This window comes from Haliaeetus albicilla, chromosome 20 (assembly GCF_947461875.1).
Source record: "Haliaeetus albicilla chromosome 20, bHalAlb1.1, whole genome shotgun sequence".
NCBI classification, from domain to species: Eukaryota; Metazoa; Chordata; class Aves; order Accipitriformes; family Accipitridae; genus Haliaeetus; species Haliaeetus albicilla.
Genome location: NC_091502.1, coordinates 21,709,811 through 21,733,977, shown reverse-complemented (window position 1 = coordinate 21,733,977; position 24,167 = coordinate 21,709,811). Strand labels below are relative to the sequence as shown.

At 38.9% G+C, this 24,167-nt stretch overlaps 1 protein-coding gene across 9 annotated transcripts in view; it reads left to right on the top strand.

Moving 5' to 3' along the window:
• The window catches only part of PICALM (phosphatidylinositol binding clathrin assembly protein), a 69,537-nt gene extending 50,950 nt beyond the window's left edge, over positions 1-18,587 (top strand). For 4 of the 9 annotated variants that reach the window (XM_069808510.1, XM_069808505.1, XM_069808511.1 and 1 more), the window contains 9 exons: positions 1,661-1,768; positions 2,706-2,837; positions 2,923-2,953; positions 3,792-3,891; positions 5,433-5,456; positions 7,497-7,556; positions 9,765-9,869; positions 16,098-16,200; positions 17,145-18,587. In XM_069808510.1, the coding sequence (XP_069664611.1) occupies positions 1,661-1,768; positions 2,706-2,837; positions 2,923-2,953; positions 3,792-3,891; positions 5,433-5,456; positions 7,497-7,556; positions 9,765-9,869; positions 16,098-16,190 (653 nt within the window). In that variant the 3' untranslated portion in view covers positions 16,191-16,200; positions 17,145-18,587. The remainder of the gene's footprint in view (positions 1-1,660; positions 1,769-2,705; positions 2,838-2,922; positions 2,954-3,791; positions 3,892-5,432; positions 5,457-7,496; positions 7,557-9,764; positions 9,870-16,097; positions 16,201-17,144) is intronic. The other 5 variants (XM_069808507.1, XM_069808512.1, XM_069808514.1 and 2 more) reach the window with 3 other exon arrangements.
• Positions 18,588-24,167: the final 5,580 nt, after the last annotated feature.

The following is a 24,167-nucleotide window of genomic DNA, read 5'->3' as shown; positions in this document are numbered from 1 at the left end:
TAGCTTCATACAGCTTGAAACTTCCTAAAATGTGAGAGCAGGAAACTCGGCTTGTTTCAGTTAAGGCCATTTTCTAAAGAAAACTATGAGCTATTGTAAGTCAAGTTTTCTGTTGGTACAGGCACGGTTTTAAGAGTTGCAGGACATCCCATCAAAGGAATTCCTATCTGCAGTTCAGAGTCTCTGAAATGGCTTGTTACAACTTGACGGTATACTTGTCATAAAGATACTCATTTTGGTTTGTTGTTTGTTTACTCCCTATCTTTTCCCACATTATTGCTTCCCATGTTTTGCTGTATGCTGTTTTCTTTGATTTGTTTTTAATGAAAAGTACATTGTTTGAATTCTTAGAGATGGATGCATTTGAGTTATGAGTTGTGTAAGACAACTTTAAGACAAATAGGAAGAACAAGTAATCCAAACTTCTGTGAAGTTTATGTTCAAGGATAGCATCCTATAGTTGTTAATTTTTTAAGTGAAATGTGACTTATGTCAGGAAAACAGTAAGATTGACATGAGGTGCTGTCATGCAAGCTAAAGGAAGTCCAAGAAGTATTCTTGGTCAGTTGTTTCTGCTCACTGCGAAGTTTTACCACTGAACTATTTGTGATCCTTTTTTTTTTTTTTTTTATTTCTCCGTATCATCAACATTTCTGTTAGAATCCAGAAGAGTTAGTTTTCAAGATGGCATCGCATTTTTATGGTGCTTCTCATATAAAGTAATAATTACTTAAGTAATTGCCTGAATATCAAGATGATATACATGCACGCTTGTGTGTGTGATCATATATAACATTAAAAACCACAATTTTAGAAACAAATTAGTATTCATTTCCATATTACTGAACTATCAGCTTAATACTGCTGAACATCATACGCAATGCTTTGTACTGCAATAAATTTTCACAGTATTGAAAAAAATTGTGTATTTGGAGAACACTGCTTTACAGATACATAGGAGGCAAATGGAGTAAGTTCAGACAGGAATAGGAGTTGAAACTTGCCTTTAACTCCCTGTATCTTGCCATAATTACTGGAAACTTACCAGCAAAACATGGTCACCTGAAAAATGTGTGTCCAAAAATAACTAAGTGCTATAGAAATTATTAGTATTAAGAGTGTCTAATCAAAGGCATTACTAATCAGACACCTTGGGATGGTTTGGATCTTACTCCACTTGTGTCTAAGAGAACTGCTCAGCTAACACAAAATACGGAGGGAATAATCTTCAGGCAGGTAATCTTGAAACAGATGCTGTACCCAGACAGCTGCTTTTCCTGGAGAAGCATGGTGATTAGTTGCTGAATAATTTTTTTTTTTTTGCAAGTATTTGGTAAAAGAATAAGGAAGATGTGAATAGTTAGTCCAGAGATTCAGCAACTGGGGGAGGAGGAGTGTCTTTTATGGCCTGTCTGTCCAGTTTTTGGGACAAAACCATTTTTGGGGTGGAGTAACTTCAGTTACTCTTCAGTAAACTGCTTCCAGCTCTCTCGCTACGTGCTTCTTGGTGTCAGGGTGTAATCTGGACCTTTGAGGTATTCCTAGTCTTTCTGTGGCACTTAAATAATCTACATATTTATTTGATCTGTCTTGCATAAAGAAGGTGGATTCAAGGGAAATGCTGCATAAAAACATTCAACTTCTTTCTTTTTCCCCACAGGGTTCACTCCATCTCCTGTTGCTCAACCACAGCCATCAGCTGGCCTTAATGTTGACTTTGAGTCTGTGTTTGGAAACAAATCTTCTAGTGTTGTCCTAGATTCTGGTGGTAAGGCACTTACTAAAATAGATGACATATGTTCTTTAACTTTTTTTTATTCTTGAGATATAAATCTCTTAATCTGTATTTACTTACACTGCTGTGACAGTGTTCCAGCTGAAGAAAAGAAAGCTGACTTTAAAAGGTCAATAGCAGCATTCTTCATCCAGTTTTTCTTTATTAATCAAATAATTTTTCCTTACATACTATTTCTATGTGGACCCTGCTGAAAAGTTTACATTGATTTCTTTCGCTTAAATATTTTGTGCATTAAAATTTCATACAGTGAACAGCATTCATTTTTACATGCTGTCAACTGAAATTAAGTCTGTATTTGTAGAGTGTGGCTGGAAAAGGTAAAGTTGCATCTTAATTTTATATATCCGTGCAACACATTCTTGGCACTTCTTTGCCTACATGTTACTCCTTTAATATTAAGATTATTTCAGAAACTGATAAATTATCAAAACATACACAGCTAATTTGGATTGTAGTTGTAGTTAGTACTCATTCTGCTCTTTTGAGCATCTGGAAAGTAAATATTTTCTGGGCTTTTGACATTGGACTCTTGACATTGGATTCTTTTGGGGCAAACCAGTGGTCCGCTAAAAGCAAATACATAAGTGTTTTTATAAGATTGAAATATTTTAGGTATTTATTCTGTATTTTGTTTTACGTTTTGATTGCTTTGCAGTCATTGTGAATCCATTCCATGTCAAATTGATGTCACGTAGGTTAAACTAGTAATGTGAAATCTCCCTTCTGTAGTAAATAGCTCCTTTATTAAGAAGCATAAGAAGTTTTATCCTTCTTGTATAGTGTAGCATCACTAGTTTAAACTTTGTATTTTAGCCATTGTGTTGAACTTGCTGTCTTTAATTGAATGTCATGACATTCACGGGAGGCCTGTGATTCAAATCACTTCTTTTATGTTTATCATTCCAAGGGTTTGATGAACTAGGTGGTCTCCTAAAACCAACAGTGGCCTCTCAAAACCAGAGTCTTCCAGTTGCCAAAGTACCACCTAACAAATTAGTGTCAGATGATCTGGATTCATCTTTAGCCAATCTTGTAGGCAGTAAGTATTCAACCACTAACATACACTTATTTCATTCTTCTAAATGAATAGAATTTCAATAGTATCTTCTTCTACTTTGTGACAGATTTGGGCATTGGAAATGGAACTACTAAAAAGTGAGTATGCTTAGTCAAAAGTGGAGCATTTTGATTTTTCTTGATAGTAAAATTTTATGAAAGTGCAGGTTCAAACCTGTGCATAACAACATAATGTTAACCTTCAGAGCACATTTGGGGTTGTACTTTGTTTCTCATACAAGGTATAGTGAATTGTTGAGAGCTGTTGGAAGGTGGCTGTAGACTGAGTGGTAGTGACAGTGAAAACAGCAGGCAAGGTGTCCTGTCACTGATTCCTTTCAGGCTTGTATATGTTTAGGAAAAGAGTTCATCAAAATGCTTCTTTGTAGTTGTAGGTAAACTTAGCACACCTTACAAATGAAATACTTTGTGTGATCTGAGTGTGTGCAGAGCTATATTAAAGATTGTGAAACTACAATCTCTGACCTGTGGTTGATCTTCAGACAAGTGAATTTTGAAGCAGGGCGTATTCTAGAATAGTGAACATCTGCTCTAGCAGCAAAGTTAAGAGTGTGATTAGCAAATTTCAGGCTTATCGGGACCATCTGTGCCAACTCTGAAATCATTCAGAAATCTAGTATGCAGTTGCTCCTAACTAAACTATCTTGACCCAAGGAAAGTCAACTAGACTACCTTAGCTGTACTGGGGAACTTGACTGAGATTAGATAAAGCTGAGGTGGCTCATGTTGAACATATTACTTTACTCTTCCTAGCCAAAACAAGCTCTCATGACACCTTTTATCAACTCCTTTGCTAAATGAGCTGCTTCACTAACAAAAGAAACTGCATTTCCAAGAGGAAACAGTGTTTACCTGAGGGAGTTTTGTAAGAAAAATCCGATGTTTTCTAACAATTCTTAAAAAAATTTATTTGAAGTGATGTAAACTGGACTCAGCCAGGTGAAAAGAAACTAACAGGTGGTTCCAACTGGCAACCCAAGATTGCACCTACAACTGCGTGGAATGCTCCAACGTTGGTAAGCAAATACTCATTTTAAAATAGTGAGTTCCCTGCAACTTAGATATGCAGGCTGATGTATAACAGAGAAATTTGAAAGTAATCTATAGTTGCAGTAAAAGGGTAGTAGAAGATTGAAGAAGTGGTCAGTTTGAGATGTGTACTGATTGGATTTGTTTTTCTTAGCTGTGCAGTTCTAGTGAATAGTTGGTGATGTGACATGTGCAGGTTTAGCTTAAACTTCAGTAGTGTTTGACCAGCCTCTCTTATGGCAAGATAGCAGCCTTTGTGTTTCATTCAACTGACATAAAACTGAATTCTAGTGGGGGGGGGCAGGGCACTTTGCAGTCTAGAAAAGTAAAAGTGTGAAAAGTATGTTCTTCAGGTGCACTGATATGTCCAGTATGTATAACATTACATCTCAGCCTGCTCGGGGGGTGAGGATGGGCTGAGAGATTAATCCTCTTGATACTTGTAGAGGTGTCTGTGCAATAACGTGGGCTATAGCTTTCATAATGTACGTAACTACTGCTTTCCTGCCCCTGCCCCAATGTGTGCAACTGTTTTTAATGCATGTCAGTTTTGGTGATCAACTTCATAGCATCTATTGTGGCAGGCAGTATGAGCAACGATTTGGGGGTAGCATGTAGAGCGAGGGCTCTTAATTAAATGTCAAAAAAAAAAAAAAGTTAAGAGTTTACATGAGTAGTTTTCACAATGCTAACAGAACATCTTTGCATGTGAATCCTACTCACCCTTTCACCAATGACCTGGAGAACTGTATGTGGACAGAACAGGTAACAAATCGCCCCAGATTTATTGCATCTGACTGTAATTGACTGGGGGAGGTTGAATCCACAGTGTAATAATGCAGCGTTGTGGATTTGGAAAGAGAGAGCTTGTCTTTCTGGATCTACCACCTCTTCCCTACTGGGTGTCCCTTATCAACTCACTACAATTGTGTAGGGAGAAACGTTTGCGGACCTTACTGGAGGGTGCATAGATGTTGAAGAAACCGTAACGCCTCACCTGCTTTAGGGACTGGTGGTTTGAGTTTACTTGTGTGCTTGAATCTGTTCAATAACTCATGTCTTGTTTATACATCTTCTTGTGATAAGTCATTACATTTAACAGCTATTATTATTTAGAGATACTGTTGAGACACTTCTTTTCCTGTGAAACTGTTCTATTAACATAAAAATCTTGAAATGGAAATAATCTAGGGGGGAAAAAGTTTGTTTTCCTCTGCTGGTCTATTTATTGTGGAGTTGCTGCTGCTTGCTAAATCAATATGCCTTTGAAAATAAGGCTTTCTCGTCTTTGGAAAAAAGGCATATACCAAATAAATGGACTATGCAAAATAATTACGAACCTAATAACAATGACAGTATCACAGGTGTATGTTGTCTCAGTAAATGACTTGAATTACAAGAATGTGTTGGGGTAAACATTTAATGTATTTGTGAACTAAAATGCTATCTGTGTATATTCTGTTGTGTAAGTATTTGCTTCTAATCCAGTGTTATTGCATTATGTAATTGTTCTCCCTGGGAAATACAGAATGGCATGCATTTTCCACAATACGTAAGTGAAACAACCCACAGCCTTTTTGCAATCGACTGGCATGCTGATATTAACCACTGCTGTTGCAGAATCTCATAACCTTCTTGCTATTTACACATTTCTCATTTTAAAATCTTTGGTGTGCCAAAAATTGAGCTTTTCCTAGCATACACGAACTTCATAGGTGGTCTGCAGGCTCTTGACTCGAATGATGGCATGGGAAATACCAAGATTATTTTTCCTTGCTTTAAACTGTACCATTTGCTGCCAGAGAGCTGGGGTGTGTGTCTGTGCTGCCTTCAATGCACTTGGTGAATTTTGAATGAAGATAAAAATGTTTGTGTTTGAATAACTGCATGAAACCTCACGGGCTTCTGTTATACTTGGCACTTTATCCACGTTTATGGTAGATCTTGATTTTTTTAATTTTTTTTTAGTGGGGAGAGACCAATATGTCATTAATGCTCATATGAAAAAAAGAAAATCCATGCTGACAGTTTACATAGGGCAAGCAATAACCTGTGCTTGCTGTCTGAGGAATGCAGTCTTTCATTTCAAAGTATTTTTTTCTTTATGTCAACAGTGATATTGGTCTTTCCCTGTATTCTGTTTTTATTGCAGGGTAACTCTGTAACTAAAGGATGGTAGGTCCATACTTGAGCACTCAAAAATAAATTTAGTCAGCATGTTTATATGTGTGGATACACAAGCAAAACAAAAAAGTAGTAATTTTCAGGATAGCTTTGCCAGCTGTGTGAAATATATGGATAGTACACAGTCTAGGTAATTCTCGATCGGGGAAATCTGTTCTGATGGCGATTTGAAATGCCAGCGATACTGGCTACTATCTATGAAAAGGCAGCTGATACCTTAGAACTGAATTCAGAAGCAGCTCTGCTGATGTCCTATTCATGATATTACAATTTATCTGCTTTAATTAATCCAGTATTATTAATATTTTGTCACTTTCCTCTTTTTTCTGTATGAATAATCTCTGTGTACCAAGAAATGCATATGGTCTTTGTCTTGTCAGTAATGCCCACAGCGACAGCATGAAAATTAGACTGGTTTTTCTTAAAGGAGAGACTAACAGGAGGTGGAGTGGGCAGACAGCAAGTTGTCTGATTATTTATAAACACCAATTTGTAGTCTGGAAAAAAACCTTTTTTTGTCCTTGTAAGAGTTAATACTGATTTAGAAAGTGGATAATGAAACTGTAGAGCAAAAAATATGGTTAGGATATGAAGAACTGTCTTTAATATATTTTTCTTTCTAAGAGTTATCAGCTGTTTTTCTACCTATACGTTGCCAAGTTGTTTACAAAATGTAGCTTCACCCTAGGTTTTGTCTTGTTGACAGCAATCATATTGTAACTTCATAAAAGTTAACTTAGGTTAAGGGTAATATAAACATATCTGCAAAGTACTAAGAGGACTTTTAACCTGTTCAAATTCACTGTACTAAGTGGGTGAGTGAGAGGGAATGCAAGTTGGATATTCATGTTAGAGTCGAATTTATACTGAAGCATGATAGGAGAATCCCCATAGCGTGTACATCCTGGCTAAAGAGAAGAGAATTCCTGTAATGTCGGCAGAAGCAATGGTAATTTGGTCTTTCAGTCTTTAAAATTCTTTCTTAAGACTCCTTGTGCACCATTACTTCTGATATTGAAATATAAGTATATACTTCATGGGATTAAAAAAATGCTTCTGCTTCCTGAATTTTCTCTCTCAAACTTGTCTGTCTCATACTGTGTTCTTTAAACAGGATGCTGAGAGAATGGTAGCTTGCAGTTTAGTTTAGTCAGCCAGAATCCTAATAGGTGAAAAGCAAATATGTAACTGTAGATTTGCCTAGAAGATCGCCTAGAAACTTTAGCTTAGGTATTGTTTTCCATCTGAAATAATTTGGATACACTCTTAACACGAGACTGCAAACCCTATTTATTCTGTGCTATATTCATAGTAAGCTAAGTGCTGCAGTTGACCCTTAGAAAGCAATGCCTTACCAGTACGCAGCTGATCTCTTCTCCTCTCAGTTCACCACTGTTTTTCACACCAGGCACCACCTGTAATGGCATATCCTGCCACAACGCCAACAGGAATGATGGGCTACGGCATGGTGAGTGGAACTCCTGCAACGCTAAGAAGTCAGATGCTGTGTATCATTTGATTGCTTATAGTTTGGTAGCAGTCGTCTTTCTGAACTATTTTACTGAAGACTGAATTTCAGCTCCTATTCGTTTATTCTTCACCGAATCAAGTCCTGTTTTCTGAACAACTTCAGTGGTTTTTGTCTGAAATTGTCCACCCTTTCCTCCATAACTTAGTTTTTCATAAACTTTTTAAAATTTGTCTATTCTCGGTGGGCTTTATTGGCGTAGAAATAAGTGTATCATGAAAATAAGTGTATCATGTGAGTATAGATAGCTACATTGACAACAGGAATGTTTTATCGGTGAAGTGAAACCTTCCTTAAATACTTGCTCCCAACCTCAGCAAAAGGTATCTGTAATGATTAATGCCACAAAACTGCAAGTTTGTGACACTGCCGTGTGTTGTGGTGTTGGTTGAGAATCAAATCTCTTGGTGACACACCAGTCCCGGAAGACTTTCAACATAAACCTGACCTTGCTGCTTGTTGCTCTGAGAAGTTGTTCAAATTTTTCTTCTCATCTCAAATTTTAAAATATTTCTGTAATGATACACCTCAACTCTTTATTAGTATGGTTTTGATGTAGTACAGCTTTGCTGGGTGAATAAAAGGGGAGAGAACTTCCTTAAAACAGTTATTCTGCTAAATGGCTCACAGATTAGTAGAGTAAAAAAAGCTAAATGTTTCATCATGTAAGCAAATTAGATTAATGATTTGTAACTGCTATATGCTCCGTAAGTGAACTGCAAAAGTGGCCAGCTGTATTCTTGAGGGTGTTTTGGGAGAGTATCATGTTCCCCATTACCCATCCATGAACTCCTGTAGTATGTTCTTGTGCAAAGTCACAGTTAAACTACCGTTAGTGTTGATTCAAACTCGATCCGCACAATTTTGCGCTGATGGTACTGGAAGCATTTTCTTAGTTATTTTGACTCAGCAGCTGGGGACGGTAACATATTTAGTGTAAAGAAAGTAATCTTGCATGTTTTGTAAAGCAACTTCCGTTACGGGGTTTAAATGCCAATGTGAAACGGAAACTGGAATTAATAGGAGCCACAGCTCTGTTATCCTGAGTTGCTGTTACTTGTTCAAAAGCGTGCAACGTCTGAGCAGGTGGGTGAGATGGGCCATTACGGCATGACCCGCAGGCTTTATAACACATCCTGAAAACTCTCCTGGCTCATTCAGACTTTACTCAGGACGTTGCCTGCTAGAAATCTTTGAAATGTTGACCCATTTTACAACCCTCGTGTTTCATTTTTCCTAAAAGCAGTAGTAGGTACCATAGTTCTGAGTGTGGCCATTTCTAAGCAGCAGTCTAGTAGCAGCCTTTTCCCTTGGTGAGGGCGTACTGGGACGGGCAGTTCCGTTAGTTCCTTTGCACTCCCTGGCTGCTGGTTCCTGTGCCTTCATTGTGCCAGAAGTTGTTTTTAACTTATTTTTTGTAGGGTGTTTTCATTAGGGTCAGTTTCTTGAATGGGTTCACCATGGGATTGTCCAAACAGCTGGTTGGCACGATAGGAGGAGTACCAGGATTAGTCAAGGAAAAGCTGCTTGGAGTGGGGATTGCTTTAGTGGGGCTGCTGCTGGGTATCAACGCAAGCCTGAGAGGAGTGCCAAAAGCAGCGCCAGGGTGGGCATCTATGTAAAGCAAATAAAACCTGGCTTCTAAGACCATTAATATATGTTAAACTCTGAATTTGGCTCGGCCAGAGTGTCAGTAACACTTTAGACTTTGATTGCATAATGACTTAACATTAGCTGTACGTACAGTTCTCAGTTTTCAATTTTTATTGAACTCTGTCAGCTCTGCGTTGATATCTGTAAAACTGTTCTTGTGCTTTCAAAGGCGGACAGGGAAGTGTTGTCAGACCTCAGTTTTGGAAGCAAGAGGACCAGCACAAATGCTTGTGCTTAAACAAGTATTTTAGTGTTTCACATCTTTGCAGCAAGAGATTAAATGGGCTCAGTTGTTATTGAGAGTATTCCTTGAAAAGACTCTAATGTTCCTTTGTAGTAACCTTTATTTGCAAAATATTGCAGAAAGACCTTGTATGACTGCATTTATCAAATAAGACCAAGACTTTTCACCCATTTGCCATTTTCTTTTCTCTCCTTAAATACTTGCAATGTATTAATGCTATATGTGATTTGATGTTGTCTGGATTTTTTTAGCCATCACAGATGGGAGGCATACCAGTAATGACACAGCCAACTTTAATATACAGTCAGCCAGTCATGAGACCACCAAACCCTTTTGGCCCTGTACCGGGAGCACAGGTGTGTATATTCAAAATCATTGGTGCTAGGGACAAATCACAGCTGGGTCAGTTTCTTTAAAAGTATTTTAATATTTTCTTGTGTTGGACAAATGTGTTGCACAAGCACAGTAGTTCATGTAAGGATTGCTTCATAGTTTCTTATATCCAGGTTGGCAGCATCAATTTTGTTTTACAGAAGCAAAGAGGATAGCGTTTTAAGGCATTGTTTTTTTCTGGGAATGTGTCTGAGATGATCCTCAACACTTCAGTGAAAGGATAAGAACAGCTAATGTCTGTGCTGTTTGCTGAAGAGGGGCTTCTTTCCCAAAGTTTGCGTTCTCCGCTGCTTTATCTCCAAGCATGGCTTTGAGATTGCGCTATTACAGCTTTTTCCTAAGTGGATGTGGCACTGTTCTTTGCCCTGTTACACTTAACAGTATTGGATTATAAAGTCACCAAGGCTGGCAGTAGCTGTAAACTTTTTTTTAAGTGTAAGCTGCATGCTTATATGACAGCATTTTGCAGGGGACAAACAGGGTGTATGTAGCCTTTTGAGTCTCTGAATGTTATAGATGGGTTTGGAAAGAATATGGTGTCAAACCTGGTGAAACTTCAACCCAACACCTGGTTGTTAGCACTGACCACTCAGTGGGAGGTACATGGCACCTTCATCTAGTTTTAGCCATTGTATTCTCCAAAGGTCTTTGTACTCCTCCGTGTTTTTGCAGAAGACAGTATTTACAGCATAGTGAATATAAGAGCTATACAAGTCTATCTGGCCTTTCCCTGTTAAGTAAGGTGTTATGTTAAATGGAGTGTTCCTTAAATTGCCTGCTTTTCTGCTTCTTGTGATATATTGTGTTCATTACCTAACGTGCTGGAATAAGTGTGCTGAAGGGTTACTCTGATGAACATTAAGACCTGACTTTATCAATACTGGAGTTAAATATAAACCTTTTATTGTTTGTTTTGCAGACTTTTGTCACTGGGAAGTTCCTATATGAACTCACTTTTTTTAACCCAATAGCTATCTGAAGATAAGGGGTTTTTTTGCAGTAAGAAAAACATTAAAAAACAATAGGAGGCAGGGGGGATGGACAACATTGAACACCTTCGTACTATTTTCAGAAAATATTGAGATCATTAAGACTGTGTTTGTAAACTGTAGTCAGAGGCAGAGCCAAGTTTAGTTGGCAGATTGGAACCCCAGTATTAACATCATATTTTTACTTACTAGTCAAATGTGTCTTTGTCAGAGTTGGCATTGTACATCATGGCTCTATTAGAAACATGTAATATATTGGGACTGTGTCTTGATCTTACTATAAAGAGCTTTGTCTTTGCAGGTGACTTGTTTAAAAACATGCATGTGTAACTTCACTTAGGTATATGCTGGTGTATGTGTTTGGGTTTGGGACTAGAGTGTGGAGAGAAAAGAATTCAGCAGTAGGTTGGGAGGGAAAAGACCCTCAAACCTTTTCCAATGCTTGAATCTGATCCTTTAACAGGAGAGGCTATGCTGTGTGCTGCCAGTGGGCAGTATGTCCATTGTCTTCCTTAAAACAGAGCCCTGTGGATAGATCTTTTAAATTTTTGTTTTAAAGGCTTTATCTGAAAGAGGTGCTGTTAGATTTCTTTAGCTAGAAATGCAGTTTTCAGTTGACTTTCTCCTGGACTTCTGAGAGCTGCTTTGCACATTCACTGTCACTTAAGACAAGTGATATGGTATCTTGCACATGGGTTTTATGCTATTTCAAGGGGGAAAAAAATGTGTTTATGACACTTCTTAAATAGAGAACATGTTAAAGGATTCCCAAGGATAAAAGTTTTTTTCTGCAATTACCAAAACATCGATTTTGAAATGTCCTTTTAAAAAAAAAAAAAAAAACAAACCTGTCTACCTGCCTAATTCAGTTATAAACAGGTAGGTAGGTCTGAATGGCTAGGCGAGCCTTTCTGCTTTGTTTGACATTGCAGGGCTTGGTCTAGGTTGAATCCCAGCTGGCTGTCATAACAGGAGAAAGCAGAATTAGTCACAAGTGAGGTGTGTAGAGCTGTATTTATTGTGCTTATCTGACATGTTTGGCTTCTGTGAGAATTAATTTGAAAGAAAACACACCCTTTGAACTGGCATTTGCTGTGTGACCAGGAACGATTTTCCCCCAAGACACACAGTCTGTGTTGCTTGCAGGTGTTGAATTTTCAGAAGTCTGGCATCAATAAAGCAACTTAAATGAAACAAAAGCTGCATGTGAGAGCTGCTTCCCTGTGTACGGCACAGATGGCATTTACTAACGTGTAGCCATGGAGGGGAATTACGGTATTATTGCACTAAATTTACGGTATGCTTAGTCTTGAGGCTCTTCTGAGAGCTGTCTGTTTAGGTTTAGTTAATACTCCTGTTGTGCCAGAAATAGAAAGAGGAAAATAAAGAAATAAAAATGTGTGTTCTCGGGTTGAGTTAACAAATCTTAAAGAATGAATAAGGGTTACCTGAAAGGCACACAATTCAAACTGCCTACAGCCCACATGGATCACTCTAAACACCATTACTGTGATACAGGTTTTGTCCATGATGTCATCACTGCGAAAAACTAAGTTGTTTTTCATGTTTACGTTTAAAGCACTAAATTCTATCACTTACCTCTAGTCTGCTGATAGAACTTGGTTGCTGTCTGCAGTTAAAGAAATTTGAAGGTACTTAAAAGCATAATGAGAGATATGAAGTTGTTGCTGAAAAATTATATTGCAAAGTTGTAGTGTGGTGGAAACTCCTCCTACTTCGCACACCAACTGGTAAAATAGGCATCCCAATGTTGTCCAGTTTCTTTATAATTTAAACTAGTGTTCCTAACTTGATACTCTTAAGGATTTGTCTTAAATATACTTTTCCTACCTCCAGGCATACCTATTTTGCTTCTGTTTCAAGTGTTCTGTTTACATGCATGCAACTTTATTTCTAATTGCTATCAAAAGCAAGGGTAGTTTGTTTTTTTTAAGGGCAAAATAATTTGAAACAATTGAGAATGAGACTAGAACAGTTGCTTCTTTTCTAGGTGTAGAAGATACGTGTAGTTTTAAAAGAAACTAGCGTGTGCTTTTGTTGGAAATTGCTTACCTTGCATTATGGTCAGTATTTCTTCCTTGAGAAAGAAAGTAATAGTTTTCATCACGATAAAATAGCAGGCTTTCCTCACTGCAAAATATTATATCATGCTACCCAAAACAGTGAGAGTGGATGGAGTTGTGTGATTAAATTTTGCCCAGTGGGGGGGAGAGTGTGTGTGTGTGTGTGTGTATGAGGAAGGGACAGGCTGAATCAATGGTCCAAACAAGGTTAAAGAGCAGCCAGGGTGATGGCAGATGTGATGCAGTACAGCAAATGCAGAATATTTCAGACAAGCCAGATCCGAATGATGCACGGTTAACTGGAATATAACTACCCATTGTAAGACCTGAGTGTTGTAATGCACAACAGCAGTGCTTGAATGTTCACCACCACCAAAAACGTTATCGTGTTGGCTAATACAAAATGGTACAGTACTGACAAATCAGTGGTATGCCTTTTAAGTGTTACGTATTCTGGTCTGATTACCCCAAAAATGACATAGCCTTAGGAGGGGAAGCAGCTGGGTAGCGAAAATTTTACGATTTAAAATAGAATAAAGAAATTACTCAGCCTACTGCTAGCATCTGTGTGAATTGTAACAGTGCAGTTGTTAACGTCACTGAATTGTACAGAAAAAGTAGTAGGAGTGATCACCTGGTGATGGTAAAGAATAGGTAAATGTGCAAATGAGTAAGTTGGTTTTGTGGGGGTTTTTTTGATTGTGGTTTAGTTTTGATTTTTGGCTTGGTTTTCTTTTTTTGAAACTGGAAGAACAGGGTATGAAGTTCAGGACAGACTTATGCCAGAAAGTAGACTTTACAGGTGTTCCTTTTGGCATATTAATCCTAAAATACATGCTAAACCAGCTTGACAGACTTGTTTAATGAGAAATCAGTATTAAGCTAAGGATGGGAATCAGCACAGCACTCGCTTATGGATGGGTTCTTCTGTGTTACGGTGACTCTGGGGAGTTTTTGTCTTTGTTGGAAGCAGTAAGAAGTGACAACTGCTGTTGGAGGTGAGACTGAGCTTTGGGTCTGATCCAGCACAGTACGCTGCATTTCAGATCACGCAAGCACTGGGCAGTAAGGAGGCTAAATCCACAGTTCTAGACATAATTAGCACTAGAGAAACTGATGGCCAGCGCTGTTGTTTTAAATGCTTCTCCTTAGAAACTGCTAAGGTAGGTTCTGGTTTTCAGGTATATTTATAAGCAGTATTCTGGGTAGATGCCATGTAGGAAACTGCCGAACTGTACTTTCCACATTTATTTTTAGGCCTCCTTTTTAATAATTACAGGAATCTCATTAAAATACATATTTACTGTAAGGTACTGTGTCTTGTCTGAATTTGGCTCGGGCATCTAAGAAGCAGCAGCATCAAGTTTTTTTCCCAGTATTTAACCTGAACAGGCTTTCTGAAATTTCGCCTCTGTTTCTGATTACACGCTGATGTTGCACAAATGACAGAGCTCTAAACCTACCAGTCTTCCACACTGCTTTCAAACTGGGACATTACTTTGGACTTGATATCAGTTGGAGATTTGCCAACTCAATTTCACAGGACTTTTAATATGTGACTTCAAGCCATTTGACCATGAAGAGGAAGAATGTCTCATGAAATCAAGTCGCAGCAGGCGTGCCTTGCTGAAGTTATGACTGTTGGACTTTGTCATGAGTCTGGCTCAAATCCTGGAGAGCGGTGGGGTGTGTTGAGCTATGGCTTTCCAAAGGGAAGAACCGAGTTTTAAAGGGGAACTTCTGACATCCTGAAACTGCTTCTCAAGCACTTCCCATTCTGTCTCATGACTCTCCCATAATCTGTTTATGGGGACTGGATTCGAGTGCCCCATTGGGGGTGGGGTTTGGGGAGGGAGATAAAGATTCCAACCCAGACAGAGGGGACTGATCCTGAAAGAACTCCTTCTCCTCATGTAGTTTCTGAGATAGACATTAATGTGAAAAACTTAAATTTGCAATGGCAATATTTACACTCTGGGCACTTCTGCAAGCAGTTCCCATAAGCATGTTCCCTGTCATGCATGGGTTGGCAGGCATTTGGTATTTCCAAAGGAAATACGTCTTCATACATTTTTTTGCAATGGATATGAAGTGCAAGTATGCAGTGGCGATTAGTGACTCAATTACGAGTAAATTGTTAAAAGTGATGGAACCTGAAATGGAGAAAGCATATTTTTGCAGTTACAAGTAAAAGTCAGCAAGTTCTATGAGGAGGGAAGGCAAATAGAATTTAATAAAGCACCATTTATAACTGGGAAGGCACTAACAAAGAAGGAAAACCGCTAAAAAAAAAATAAAAAAAATCAACCAACAGCAGATAATCCTGCAATTACAGCCTGCAGATTATTGGTCCCTTCCAGCAGCAGCAGCTGGAATGCCAATATTAGCTACTTGTAAATTATGTGCTTTATATGGCTGGATTTGTCGTGTGGTGCTTTAAATACATGGCAATAGGACATGATTTTTGTTAGTATAGATAGTATAGACTACTGGTCTCAGTCTTCAGTTCTCACCTAAAATGGCAGCAGTTAACAAACTCTCATCTATTGTATTTTTTTTCTAGCCCCAGAATGTATCCCATGTTCTCCTTTTAGGCCCCAATGTGACAATTACCTGTTGTCTGCTCTCCAGCTTCATTTTATACACATGCTATTTTGGGAGGAAAAGATGCTGAGAGCTGTTTCTTCTGGAGAAGGCACCTGGCAAGCTGCCATGCTCTGGCCAGACCCCCAGTCCCGTCTCTCCCTGCCAGTATGTAGTTTTGCCAGTAAAGCGGGGAGAGTGCTAACCTGTTTCACGGGAGTGTCAGGCTTCAAGTTTTTTATCATCTTTTGAAGAGAGCCGCTGTGAAAGTGTGAGGTTATCTGCTTACTTGGCAAATGCCAATTGAAGTTTCCTTTCTGGAGGGTCATGTCCAGCTTGTTTCTGCATTACTCCAACCATTGAAGAGGCTTTCCGTTTTCCATATGACCAAACACCTTGTTTTAATAGTTGATTTCTGCCAAGTTTGCCTCTTAACCTCCCCTTGTCCTTTCATTACACGTTCAGCTTTCATATTCTGTCATTCTGAGACCTTTTTTTCTTTTTCTTTCCCTTTCTCTGTCGTCTTTCCTACTAGCTGTCTGCAGCATCCAGCCCTTCCAGTCAGAGTCCTCACAGAGCCTCAGGAAAGGATCCCTTTGCAGAGCTCTCTCTCCAGGATTTCTTGTAGAACAACTTAGGTATTGTCCATTATTCTGGGGAGATGCTGGTTTTTGTGATATAGAACAAAATTAAAGTTCTAATTCAAGTTTTATTAACATGACTAGAACTGTTTCTGAAGAAAATAAAAACAAGTCATGTTGAGTTGGAAGCACTGTGGAAGTGACTTGGAAACTCGGTATACTTAACTGCAGCGGTTTAAAGACCCGATCAAGCCCATTCGAAATAAAAGTTTGATAGTTCCCTTCTGAACCGCAAGAGCCAGCACACGTGGTACTTGCTGCAGTTAGGGAGAAGGAACTGGTACTACCTGGTATTTACCATTTCATCAGGAAAATGTTCAGGGTTCCTGGTTAGCAGCAAACACCTGACTGCTGGTGCACTTCACCAGATTGCTTGCCCAAAGAGTTCACTTTATGCAGAAGGAGGTACTCGTTTCATGTGTGCGAGGGTTAAATTTTGGTACAGATGTGCAGTGGAATTCTGTTCTTTTTCATCAATCAGGGGCAGGTGGGAATTGAATACTAAAATGAGTGAAAACATGAAAAAATTCAAGAACGCCTAGCGTAAAGAAAGAGTAGGCTTTATTGCACACAGCATCTGCTTTTCTATGTGCACTTCCTCTGGTTCAGCATGAAAGATGACCGTGAGTTTTCTTCATAATGATGTTGATCTGTGTTATGCTGCCACTGGTGACAATATTGCATGGATAAGTAGGGTCTTTTTATTGTTGGATAAGCCAGCTTAATGGAAAGAGATGTTCCAAAGGCTGGTGTAGTTGGAAAAACATCCTGATGAGTTTTGATTGTTTTCTGGCCCTGGTAAAATTTTTATTTCTGTTCAAAACTTCAGATCTTGGAGTAGTTTGGGCATTTGAAGAATGGAAACTTTTGGAGAAAGCACAGGTTTTTAGTGAAGTCCTTCTTCTGTTGGATGTTAACATGAGGGTTTTTAATCTTTCCAGATTCAGTTTATGTAACTGTGTTAGATGGAAGAGAAAGGAACGTTTCCAAAAAGATGTAAAACCCCCACTTCCAGGAAAAAATGAACTTCAGTCTCTCAAACTCTCCTCTTCCATTAAGTGATGCAGTGAAATGATGAAGACCAATGAAGGAACCTGGGACAACTCCATAAGAAAACATCAATATACAATACAAAGCCAAGAATTGCCATGAATTAAGACTAAGATCTACTTTTTGTCCTGGTGACTAACACGTCAACACTTTCAGCTTCTAATAATATCCATAATTGGTAACATATGAAGAGAAGCCTTTATTCTGGAAATTGAGATTGGTGTTTGGAAATGCTGTCTGGAATGGAGGTGTGTCCTTTACCGTAACTCGAAACAAGACTTTGGGCAGGGGAGGGTCAAATCCTAACTCTTAATTCTGCAGTTACCTTTTCTTCAGTCCTCACAAATGTAGGCACAGCAGTAATGGAAATTAACTTTTTTTAAAAATTATATATTCAGTTTGCAGTAGACATTCCTTATGTATTATTGTTTGTATTTATTTATGATTATCAATTTAACATTAATATTGTATCAAAAAACCTCCTTATAAAAATGAGTATGGATGTATACAGTATGTCTGATTTTTATCCACAAAGAATGAATCTGATTCAGAATGCTTTTCAGCTGTCATACAGAGCACTAAATATTTTAAAGGTCTGAATCTAATGAATTCTCAGTATATATGGGAATTAGGGAAGAGCTGTAAAATGCATTAATCCTTATAGTCAATTCTGTGCCTAGGATTTTGCAAGGGAACAGTTAACTGACTAGAAGAAGCACTACATTTTTAATTCAGCATTAGTGCATTGGGAAGGAACTTTATTGCTTTGTGCTTGGCATGTCATTATTTTTACATTTGACATTATAAGGCCTTTCCAAAATGAATGTGAGGAATTGCTTTCACTTTAAGACTTTCCTTCTTTTCTGTAAAAAAAACTGAGGTGTTGTGTGTTGGGTGGGGAAAGCCTTTTCATTTGGCTAGTGCCATGTTTATGATCCTGTACCTTTCAAAGTAAAAAAGGGGAAGTAGCTTCCTTACATATGTCTAGTGGGTATTTAGTTAACGAAGAATTAAAGTAGCACTGTTGATCGGTGCTCTGTGTAAATACATCATAACTTTTGGGTGGAGTGGGGCCTTCAGAAGGATAGTCAATGATATGAAAGCAATTCTGTACATGAATTAAGCATACTTGCTGCATTGTCTCTGCAGATTCTATTTTTGTTTAAAATATTAAAATGTATGTTAGCAAAAATGGGTGGATTTTCAAATAAAATGCAGCTTCCACAGAACTTTTGTTACGGTATGAAAGTCTGAGGTGCTTCTTTTCTTTTTGCTGCTTAAAATGTGCACTGATAATTGCTTTGTTTACTTAATAAAATACCAAATGTATTTCATACGTGCATATTGTATTACAGGAAGTGCAGCACTGAATCTGTGAATGACGTGATCTATACAACATCTTCCTGCTGGTGCTGTAGTAGACGGCCTTAGTTCCGCTATAATGATGGATTCCTTACTTAATGTGATATTTCATGATCTTCTAGTTTTTCAAAATATTCATGGCAATAAACTTGTACTGTTTATAACTGAGCAAGAAGCATAAATATGCCCCCTCCCCCGCAAGTTATTTAAGTATCTTCCCTAACCTTCCAGCAGAACATAATGCTGGAGAAGCTTTGAACAGTTTGCTGAGACCGTCATCTGCAATTAGACACTAGTTTTCATCACAGGGAGATTTGACCCAAGTGGAACTTTCTTCTTCTCAACTATCTGAGGCTTGTCCCGAAGGTTGTACATCATAAAATGATCAGTACAGATCAGTAGATTTAAAGTTTCTTTCTAAAAGCATGAATTAAAAAAACCCTTGACCCTGTTACTTGTATATAATGCTTGCTCATGCCCAGATCTGGGGAGTTTCATGTACAGTTTGCTTAAATCTTTACCTTCCTACGACTGAGGCCTCCAGCGTGGGACTGTACCACCAGCAAACAACTTCCTTTTAGTTTTTCCTTGCACTCAGAATATCAAAAACACGAATTGCCTGAATTGGGGGTCAGCTGGAAAAAAGGTGCATGTTTGTGTCCTATTAGCTGAATTGGTAACTAGCCAGGGTACAGATTGTTCTGAAACACAGTCCAGAGCTAGTGTGACAGGTAAAGGTAGACCTTCCTCCTCCTCCTCCATCGCCCAGTGTGCTGGGTTATGATAAAAACAGACACCAACCTCATTGTCTTTTTAGGTCTGTGATGCTCTCTGAACAGTGGTTTCAATCTCTGTTTTGAGGGTATTGACTGAGGATGGAGCTGTTTGCTTAGTTTTTGCATCTTTTTGATCCCTTGGACCCCCTTTGTGTGGCTGCGGACTGGAGGTTGCAAATCATGCAGGTGTCAAAAATCCCCAAACAAACAAAACCACCTTTTTTGCAGGGATGACGAATTCATCTGTTACCCTTTGCTGCTCACTCATAGTTGCTCTGTGTTCTTTAACACAGCTGCTGTGCAGGTTAAACTTTCTTGTTGGAGGCCTTGCTAATAAACCTTGCTTTTGCTTTACTCTTCAGAGACAAACTGGCTTGAGAATTTTCCTGAGGATTATTTTCCCATTTACTTTTTTCCTAATAAGCATGTTTGCTGGAATAACTCAATTGTAGCTTAATTTTAAAAGCATAGCTGATAGATGTGTTTCCTTTCAATTACTGGCCATTTTCAATAATGGGTGGGGTTATGAAAACCTGGTTCTCTTCAAAATTAAGTTCAAAGGCTATTTATTTAATCTAGAAGAGCAAACTCTGTCTAGGAAAGCTGCCTGCTCTTAGCAAGCAGTGGAGGCTGTAGTGCTTTGTTAGAGGGACGTGGTTCCTTTTAGAGCTTTGTGAAGGAAACCAGTGTGTCAGAATCATCACCATATTTTTGAATTTTTTTTTTATTCAGAAAATTATGTAATTAAAACAACTGGATTTACCTCTGGAGACAATTACTATTGCCAGAACAAGAACCTGAACAGCTAGTAACTTCAGGTGTTTTCTAAAAGCCCAAATGTAGAATCTTCATCTGAAGGCAAATCTAAATTCTTTTGTGGCTTCTGTTCTTTGTTTCAAAGTCACAAACTGAATTGTTCTGTGCAGTAAATTGACACTGACAGTACCTCAGGAGATGTTTAAAAACTGTCTTTGCATGACTTTACGTGACATCAGATGGTCCATTCAACCAGCTACTGGTATAAGTCACAGACTCTCCCAGCTGCCAAACAGCGCTTCAGCAAGAAGGGACAGGGTGAAACCCTGCATCTTTTATTAGACAAAAAGTGTCTGTTTTCAGAGCCTGGTATAAATTTTGTAGTGATATAAATGAATTGCAGCTTGAAAGCCATGACATAATTGAGATAAAGATTGTGGCAGAAGAATGAGAATTAGGTGCCAAAAACACTGGGAAAGATAGGAGATGCTGATGGGAGCAGAAGATTGACAAGGGTCAATGTGAGGGTTACTGAAGAAATGTGCTGAATACAGAAGAAAAAGCAATGTTAATTGGAGCATATATGTAAACTAAATAAGAGCTTTCTCCTTAGCCTACTGGCAGTGTTTTGACTTGACCTTTGCAGCTCGCTCACACTGCAGCAGAGAGAGCAGAAACAGTCTTGACGTATTTTGCTGAATTTGCCCAACAATCTGTGAGTTACTGAAGTTCTTCACGTTCAAACTGGAGAACGAAGGGACTTAGCCAATCAGTACCTACTAGTCCTGACTAGATCAGGAGAATGAGTGGGGAGGAAAGAACCCTGAGCAGGTTCCTCTGAAGGTGTAACATTGCTGCCACACACCTGGCACCCTTCTGTATCTGAAGGCTGAGTAAATACTATATCCATTTCACTAGTGGGAGGTGACTTGCCCAAGATAACACATCAGTCTACAAGTTGAGTAAAACACATTTCTTATTTCTTTTGTTGCTTCTCTGCTGATGAAATTTCCTGAGGCAAAGATCAAAAGGCCTTGGAACAACCAGCCAATGTCCTTAAAAGTTCTGTTGTGTGAGCTGGTAATGGTACTGAAAATGTGTTGGATGCAAGCATGTTGCTCTGGCTATCCAGCAGCTGTGGTATACGAGGAGAGCTGGGGGCTGGGGTTTGTTTTCATAGCATGGATCTCTGCTTCATTCGTGGTGGTAACTAACTGCTGAACTTCCCCATGCCAGCTACAGCAACTGCCCAAGTATTGTTTTTCTAGAAAAGCATTATTTGATACAGTTTTAGCCTCTTGCTGCACTTCAATCACTGAAAGTGAGGAAAAGATCGAGCACTGTGTCAAATCCATGGAAAGATTTTTCCATGGCTCAGTGGAGATGTTCTATGGGCCACATACAGGAACAGTAGTTGGCATGTTTTTACCATGTCATATCCTAAAACAACGTAGTGTTTGTGGTAGTCTGCAGAACATGAGCTCTGAAGTGTAGTATTACAAAGAAACATTCTTACTTTTAGAGTGGGCTCAAAGTCCAAGGGAAAGTCTTTTTCAGAGGAATATCCAGCTGCAAAACATCGGTGGCTTAAGACACTAATACCATTAGATTCTCTGTTCCTTGCTTGTCACTATAGTGTAACTTTTCAGTCCATTAGCTTCTGCCTTGACCTTATTCTGGCAAACTCCTTTTCGCCCACAGAAGCAGAGCATTTAATAACTCCTCTGTCAGAAAGCAGCCAAACAAGAACAAATGCTGCAGAACAAGTCTCCTACCCTCATTTCCCAAAACATACAGGTCTGAGCCTGTGGAAAGATTGCCTTGTTATATAACCTAGCTGCATCGGAGGCTGCACACCTCTCAAAAACCAGACCAAAAGTTAAGTAAAAAGTAACCTACATTCCCCACAGCTCAGGCTGGGGAGTGATCATACTTGCACTGCTGGACTATAAAGCAATATAATCCAGTTGCTTGACTCTATAGGGAAATTGAGAGAGGGTTCAAACCAGCAGTGTGCTGAGGTAGGCAGCTCCTTTAATCACTTGAGTGGATAGGGGCTAGCAGTACACCCTGCTGCATTGTGCTTTTCAGGCATTTGATGGATTGATGTTTCTCAGTTCCAGCTTATGGACTTCAGTTCTATTAAAATGGCTTTTATTACCACACACTTAGATGCAACTTGGATGATGCTCATATTTCTTTAACTTTGAATTTCCAGTGAACACTTGTAAGGTTTTTTGTTTTTTTTTTTCCTGTTGAAACTGCAAGTTTCTTGCAGTTGTGTGCCAGTTCAATACATAACTCCAGCTCAACCAAGGCTACACTTGGATTATAGTTGTGGGGATGCATGGATACTTTCCTGTATCTTGTAGCCTAACTAGTGCCCTATAGTTGTCTTGCAGAACAGAAACACAGTAAAGAAAAGGTATTTCATAATGCTGGGAATTTAAAGGTGGCTCCTGTAAGTTTTGTCCTAACTGGAGTAGTGAACCCTGACTCCCATTATTTAAGTAGGAGTTGGAAGCATTGGCTGTACTGCCAGAAAGTGGACTGATCAGCCCTCTGTTTTACAACGTTGCTCATTTCTGAGAGGTTTTGCCAGTAACAAAATTATCAAATCCAGATGCCTCATTTGCTGAAGACCTAGCTTTCGCCATGTAAAAGCTTCACACTGGCCTTAATGCTAATCCTATAGAAATCAAGGGGATTTGGGACACTTCACTAAATATGTTTTGCTACAGGCTGTTGCTTCTGGCTTGTGCAGGCTGCCTGTGGCTTGTACCCTAATTAGCATGTTTCAGATTTCTTTTTAACTCCCTCTCACCCACACAGGCATTTATGGTAAAAGGCTAGAGTGACTTGAAGAGGCGAAGTTTGTTTTTTCCAAGGTACAAGTTTATGTTGTTCTGCCGTATGTCCTACACATGGTGGTATGCATTATGGGCATAAGCAGAGAGAAGCCTAGAGCTGGGCCTTACATTTACACCACGAGGAAATGTAAATGCCCTTTGGGGAGTGGTGGAAAGGAGAGGCCTTTCTTTAACTGAAAAGTTGTTCAGCATAAGCCACATTCTAATTCTGCAACTAAATGAAAAGCTAAACTAATCACTGTGCAGAACTAATCTCTCTTTCAAGTAAGCCATTTCATGGGGCTTGCACTTCACTCAAAGAAAGCCAATGTAGCCGAGGGGAGGCTTTTGTTGTGCTGAAAACGTTACCACCTCACAAGTACGGACCCCCCTTCCCTCGACATTCGAGGACTAGAAGTCACCTCACTCTTTGTGGTAACTCAGTTGGGTTACAGCAGGGACACATCCAAACTCATTTAATTGTTTACTACATGGCAATGCAAGTGAGACTCAGTCTGAGATTAAGGCTCCTATCTTTACATGTCTGCTTGTGAGCCCAGTTTCTGAGGAGCTGTAGTCAGTGGAGCCCAGAGAACAAACAGTTCAACTCACCTGCAACTCAAGGAGACAGCTTCCAGGCAGGAATATCTGAGCTCGCTTGAAAAATGAAAAATGTTTGCACTGAAGTATGGGATAGGATGAGACACTGCACAGATACGGGTTGTTTAAAATGTTTAATCTTTTTAAAAAGCTTTATTCCAAACAGCTGATTAACCCATCAAGGGTTTAAATCAGATTATTCAATGCTTTTACAAGTTTCTAAATAGGAAATGCATAGGTCAGAAGCCTACTTGCTTCTGACCTTAAATATATTTAAGTAGGTGTTTTACGGAGACAAATAAAATGCATTCAAACATTCAATTTCTAGCAATAGTTGGATTATGCTTGGATAAATTAGATTCTGCTTTAGCAGAATATTAAGTATTTTTTAACAGGTCTACATTTTATTGCAGCCTGCATTTACCCATTCAGTGTCTGATCAAGAGGGAATTCCACATTTGACAGACTGCAAGTGGGTACCACAAAAACTAAATATTAACTCATATACCCTTTATTAGATATATGTGCAGCTAATTGGATTGGGGAGTCCAAAAAGTGCACAAGAGTTCTC